Here is a 6690-nt window from a genome sequence, read left to right as displayed (position 1 = left end):
TACAAGGAAAACATACTTCTGATAACAAGGAAATCACTTTGCTGCTAAACGCAATGGGAGTTGTCCAAAAATAAAATCACAGGGAGGCCCTGAAGCCCTTCAGAAATCATTCCTGGGTACACAAAGGATTGTTTCCTATCCCAGAGGAAGTGCAGCTCCCCCTGCATGGACACAAAGCAGTCCAGGATGCTACCAAGAACTGAATGAATTCTTGGAAGGACACTGCAGTCCTTCCTGAACTGAAACAGCTTGAGGATGTCACCCTGCTGTGGCTCAGGGACAGGTGCCACCTCCTGCGTGTCCACGGACCTTCCGTCAGTTTCTCCAGCGCAGGGACTGGCGGAGGAAGAGATCTCGTGACAAGCGACAGAGATCGCTTGTATTTATTCTGATCGCCTGTCTCTCATCCCTAAAGCTCACCCTGCAGCTTCAGACTTGATTTTTTATGCTCTATTACAAGTTCTTTCACCACAGAACAGTGAACTAACCCCAAACTACCCAGAAAATCATCCTTACATGTAGTTAAGTTGTGAAAGACAATTGTTTTTCATGCTGTCCTCTAGATTTGGGAGGAAAAACATGCTGACATTGGGCATGGAAGGGAACAGAAACAATTCTGTCCTTACAGCCCTGCTGGTTTCAGCATTACTTACAGTAACTGCAGCTCCCATCAGGCCCTGGACAACTGCTTCTCCGGTTGACTGTACCTAGGAGACACAAGGAGAACATGACCTTTTGCTTTCTTCTGCAGTTACACTTGTGGCCACCCAAACACAGAGACATAATGCACAACAAACATGTATTTGCCTCCGAAAGCTGCTGACAGAAGCCAAGCACTGCAGACAATAGCCAGAGTAAGAAACATGGACGAGATTTCCTGGGAATCTAACCTGGGCCAGTTGCTCTCCTAACCATCGGGCCAGTCTGACAAAGAGGGCGCCTACATGTCATTTTACTAGAAAATACATAAGCATTTATTGACGTTGATCCGACAGCACTTATGCAATCACCCGCCAGTACACGGTGGTCTCTCAGCAGACGTGTGGTCTGTGTGATTGAAAAGCCAGGTCTGTCTGCATATATATTTGGGGAGAAGGGGGATGCTGCACGGATACCTTGCCCACAACGTTACCTGATTAGCTGTATTGCCTATGTTCATGGCATCAGCTACTCTGTTTTCCAGAAAGCGCCAAGTCTCCTCGAAGTCAGGGGATGAATCCTGCATCATCACCAGTTCGGTGGTGTTGTAGATGCCAGTGAGCACAGCCCGACGGGTGTACCAGTTAAACTGCAAGGGCATGAAATGAGAGAGAGAGAGAAAGGTGTGACCTGAATGCAGATCAAGAATGCAGCTCACGAAAGCAGACCGGAGAACGGCAAAGGAAAATAGCATACCGACAGCACATTCCTTCCCCGCTTAAACTGTGTAACTCGTCTCTGTGATGCAGTGGGCCATCAGCCATCACTGACACCTGACAGCACAGCTGCTCCTGTGGCACCAGACAGAGGTCACAAGTACGGTGTCTAAAACTGCTGAACAAAATCCCCACCGCCTGCTTCTGGTTGCAAGCAGGCACCTGCAGCAGGCAGCAAGGAATCCTCCCTTGCCCAGCTAGCCTGCGTGCATGGTGCAAGAGTCATCTTTGCTTTACAGACTGCTAGGAAGCAATGCAAAGCTCCGATTCTAGATCTGATTAGATGAGAAACGGCTATTTTTAGTACTGAACTTGAGCTGCAGTTCGCACCGGATACAAGCACGAAGAAAGGGAACGAAGACAGAACTGTGTGAGACGGCACACAGACATACACCTTTCCCAAATCCTATCATTGAAATACCAGTACTGCCTGTTGAATGCCTAAATGCATCAGCACACTGCTGGCAGCAATGCTGTCGGATGCGTTACAACAGTAGGTTACACAATGCAAAGATGCACAAATAACTCAAACTCTTCAGTTTTTCCAGTTGCACTTGCACCACTCACAGACAAAATATATAAACATTTCTAAAAACGAGTCTTCAACTTCTTTTGCTGCTATTACAGTGATTAAACTATTTGGGTACCTGGAAAAAATACTGGTTGTTCCATTCACAATTACAAAGCAACTGAGAAATGAAAACACTGGCCTTGATTTGAAAACAACAGTTGGCTCGAAAGCTCTACTGTCTGCACCACGACCTGCAACTTTTGACAGGGGGAGAAACATGACAGATGCTGCCACTTGCAGCTGGATCTCTCGGGTGCCTGAGACCAAACTGTTTATGCTGATTCTCCTCCTGCTCCGAAAAAAACACCTGAAGGGGTCTCTGAGGCATGGCCATACTCTACCTAGCTCCTGGCTTGAAGAGGGCTCCACTGCGAGTGACGTTACTGGGAAAAAGGGAGGGGGCTCAGCATCACAGCTTCCCAAGAAAACTCTTGCAACCGGTCAGAAGGTGCAAACAAAAGACAAACTTCAGAACCTCTCCTACTCTCTGCATCGGTGAGGAGACTTTAGGAACAGCTCAGCGCAGACACTGACTCCGACGTGTTGATTTGACTTTCATAACCCGTAAGGGACTTGCAGTTCCTGATGCAATCACAGTCTTCCAGTTCTCTTCTGGTTTATTCTTTTATTTTTTCTGTCATCTTATTTATTTTTCACTGCAGTAGCTTCTCTTTTATATTCAGATAAAAGCAGCTTATTAAAATAGTTTGTTAAAATGGTTCATTTAGCTTTTCCCATCTCTCCCTACATCTATATGAATTAAAGTAATTTATTAATTGCTTTAATTAAGGTTATAATTTTCTTTTATTTCCTGCCAGAAAGATGAAAGCTTTAATAAGCTACTGGTATTTTTACGTAGGTTCTTTAAAGGTTTTCAAGTCAAATCTGTAAATGCTACTGCTGGTGGAAGAGACAGCTGCTTCGACAGAGACGCTGCTTGCTCAGTGAATACTGGATCAACTTCTTAAGTCTCAAAATCTCAACAATTTTGTCTGTGTCTTCAAAAAAAAAAAAAGCACTTAAAAGAGTCTAGGAAAGTAGGTCCTTTTAATTTGCACTAATCCCATTGGCACTAATTTGCATTTAGTCCCATTGGCTCCTAAGTCTCTTTGGAAATTAGACTATAGCTTATAAGGACCCTTGGGTGCTTCTGAAAATGTCTTCCTCATTCAACAAACGGATCATTTCAAGAGAGACGTGGCCTGATGCCTACTGCAACCCATCATTTTGCTGAAGTGCCGAGGGGTAGAACCAGCCGGTCTGCGAAGCACAAAGACTTACGTCTGTGGACTGGTCTCCAGCATAGTGCCATATATCATCGATCATGCTGGTGAGGAGGTTGAGGCTGGAAGGGATGTTATGCGGCAGCAACAGGATGCTCAGAGCCTGCGAAGGAAATACACAGATAAATGGGAGAGTCGAAGAGAGAAGCATTAAGCTCTGCTCTGTTATCTTTTCCTTGTTGCTGTTGACTTGCCTCCAGCTCCCAGTGACAAGTCCTCCCAGATCTTTTCAGCTAGCACCAGCCTTTCCAAGCGGCAGGATTTGCGGGGAATGTACAGTGTGGCAGCCGAGCTCAGTCCTCGGCCTGTACTGGAGCCCAAAGCTCCCTGCTCAGCTCAAACGCCACTGTGTTGTCTCTCCTGAGCTGCCTCTCCAGGCACAGAAACACAGCACAGGCTGAGCTGACTCACACTTGTGCTGTGCCCCTACGGGTAGGGAGTCAAATGTCTCGTTTCTCTGAATTTGACTTTGAACTCAAAGCAGCTACCTAGGGCAGAACAGCCAACCATAATGGCCCTACTGGGATCCTGCAGCCTTTGAACGCAATAACACAATGCCAGAAGAGTCACAAACCACCCACATCCTTCACAAGACAAGTTATGCTAATCTGGAACAAAAACATGAATCCTGTCTTCTCTCTCTGCAAGGAGCGCTGGATTCAGCTGCCCAGAGGCCAGCAGTGATTCTGGGCAACAGAGGCTGACGTTGCAGCAATCTTTGCAGCCCAAGGTTGGGAACTCTTTGCTTGTTACTGAGGCCACAATTCAATTCCCTTCTCACCCTGGGAAGAAAGGCTTGAGACTTAAATCTGAATTTTGAAGCACAGAGCCCTCTCAGTTCACAGATTTATCCTCAGCTTGCCAAGGGTTTGTCATTCGCACCCTAGGCAGGCAGTTTCTTGCAACAAAGCAGTAGTTTGCATTTCCAGGCATCAGATGATACCAGTGCAACGGGAACAATGTTGGAAGGAGCCTGACTTGCAGTGACACTGCAGATAGGACTGAGCAGAGACACAGGTTTTCCCCTGGGGATCCCAGATGGGTGGAGTGAATGACAGAGAGGCTTGCCTTTCTGGAACTGCAGGAAATAGTTGTTCTAAGGACACCTTTAGCTGCCTTCTTCCAAGAGTGCTCTCCTCTTGAAGGGTATGAATCATTTGAAACCAGCGAGGGTTTCATTTACAACCTTGAACTATTCTGGTGGAGAGACTACATCGAAGGCCACAGAGTGTTTAAAATACACACAAAAAAAGAGACAATCTTGATATTCATTTTATACCTGGGGCCATTTCTCAATATATGGAATCAGCATCCTCAGTCTGGCTTCCACAGCATCTCTCAGGAATTGATCTGTAGGCTTCTTCCTGAGTGAGGAAAACAAAATACGAATATGAAGAACATCCCAAGTTAAACTCAGTTCTGAACTTGAAAGATCGATCTTTTGCCTGCCTCAGCAATAGACATGCAAAGTATTATGTATCCTTCATGCCTCTGGTCCAACTCTGTAGCTGAGAAGGTGGTTTTATTTGCGTAAATTACATTTTTTACTTAGAGTATCTGTGTCCCAGGTGGCCTCTCTGTCTATCCAGTCCCCAAAGCCTGCCAAGGAAGATGTCTTTTCATACCCAATACTCACTCTGCTTCGCCCAACTGCACTAATTTTTGTTCCTGCTCCAGCAGCTCGGACAGCTTGGTGTTGCACTGAGACACAAAGTGCAGGATCAGTTCACTGCCATCACTGTGAAACATCCCTGCGGCAGCAACAGAGAGACCCAGGGTCTGTAGGGAAGAAGAGAGGAGCACAGACTGGGTCATAGCTAAGCAGGATCCACCTAGAAAATACGTTTTATTTATTTTGTGAACGAAGTTATATGAATTTAAACAAAGCAACGCTGCATTAAAAAGCCCTTCCTGTACATGTTTTTCTCTCTTCAGGATCACTACTCTACATCGTGCCTTAGTTTAACGCTGACAGGGTTATCCTGGAGTAGTGCCCAGTACCATTTGCTGACTAGGGTGCATCGCCCAAGAGTATGTGGGGGAAGCATGCAGGCCTGGCTGTCTTTGGACTTCAGCTCCATCCAGTTTTCAACTGGTTCTTTGCTTCTCTCCCCACATACCTTGGCTCCCTCTGCAATGGCTTCTGCAGTCCAGCCATGTTCAGGCACAAACTCCAGCGCTGCTGTGAGGATTCGATGCTGCAGCTGCTCTTCGCTCTCATAGTCCTCAGACTCCTGGCCGCCCTGGCCAGTGTAACTATGAGAAGGTATTATTACAGTGAGGGGAACGTCACCATCAAACATCAGCAACCTGGACTCTGCCACTCACTCGCTGCCACCGCTGTACGCAGGCACGCTTTGAGATCTGCTTACTTAATTTAAATCTCACCTCCTTCTGTAAAATCCTTCCCTTTCCAGAAAAAGGATTCTTAACGAAGCTTTGCCATGAGAGAAGAGAAAAATAAGGAAGGGCTCAATCTAGGTGCCTACCTGGAGACCAATCAGCCTCAGATTCCCCCTCCTTTTAAAAAAAGCTAAACTATAAGCTCTTCCAATGGGAGCTTTATAGTTATAGGCATATGGACAACATATTGTCCATATTTCGTGTAGATTTACACAAAAATCCAGAAGCGAAGGCTTGCGCTTTGCAGACCAAAGAGGTTCCCTCTTGAAAGCAAGTCCCATCCTGTCTCCACAGCAGACAGTGGAATTTGCACTGTCACAGCAAACCAGCTCTCCAGCTGCTGCAGTCTGAGCCTCTATTAACTCTGGATCTCGTTGTCTCCGAGTTTCAGATGCGAGTTTCAGGAAAGCAAAGCCTTCTGATCCCACTGTCGGCAGGCGCTAGAAATAGCTAGTGAGTTACCTGGGGCGAGGGCCCTGAGGTTCCTGTTCAGGCTGGTGATCGGTTGGATGTGAATCAAACTGCTGCTGAGAGGAAGATGCCAACGGCTCCTTTTTCTGCTCATCGGAGACTCTCCTCAGCACGGCTGAGGCCTGGAGAGGACGCTGTGGTGGGGAGAGCTGGCACCTGACCACTAAAAGGGAAACCAAGAGAGTCAGATGTCTCCTTCCAACAAGACGAAGCACAGAAAATTAAGGTGAAGAAGAGAGTTGCGGTAAACACAGCTGAAAAGAATAGAAATTTGTAGACACAGTCTTTTTTTACACTTCCGAGAAGCACCCCTCTCAGCTGAGCTCACATTTACTTGATGAAAATAAAGTGAAAACGTTTTGTGAGGAAAAGAACCGTGCAGATGGCACGTATTGCAAATAGAAAGGAGCTTCCCAATCTCGCACTGGAAACCAGGCGCGCAAAGACGCGCTCAGCACGCCCTCTCTCCTCTTCACGCGCGGGGCGGCTGCAGGGCCAGGGGGGTGTGAGGGGCTGGCCGGGCGCCAGGCCGGCTGCAGGGGTCTCC

At 47.0% G+C, this 6690-nt stretch overlaps 1 protein-coding gene across 1 annotated transcript; it reads right to left on the bottom strand.

The window, feature by feature from the left end:
• Nucleotides 1-587: 587 nt before the first annotated feature.
• Nucleotides 588-6306, bottom strand: COQ9 (coenzyme Q9; the record flags this gene model as incomplete). The annotated part of the gene is made up of 7 exons (XM_009585275.1): nt 588-707; nt 1133-1288; nt 3268-3372; nt 4549-4633; nt 4906-5048; nt 5390-5525; nt 6135-6306. Coding segments are annotated over 7 exons (917 nt in total), but the record flags the coding sequence as incomplete, so codon positions are not given.
• Between the last annotated feature and the right edge of the window lie 384 nt (nt 6307-6690).

Source organism: Fulmarus glacialis, unplaced genomic scaffold (genome assembly GCF_000690835.1).
Source record: "Fulmarus glacialis isolate BGI_N327 unplaced genomic scaffold, ASM69083v1 scaffold39979, whole genome shotgun sequence".
NCBI lineage: Eukaryota > Metazoa > Chordata > Aves > Procellariiformes > Procellariidae > Fulmarus > Fulmarus glacialis.
The sequence above is the reverse complement of the archived record's forward strand: the minus strand, read 5'-3'. Positions and strand labels throughout refer to the sequence as shown.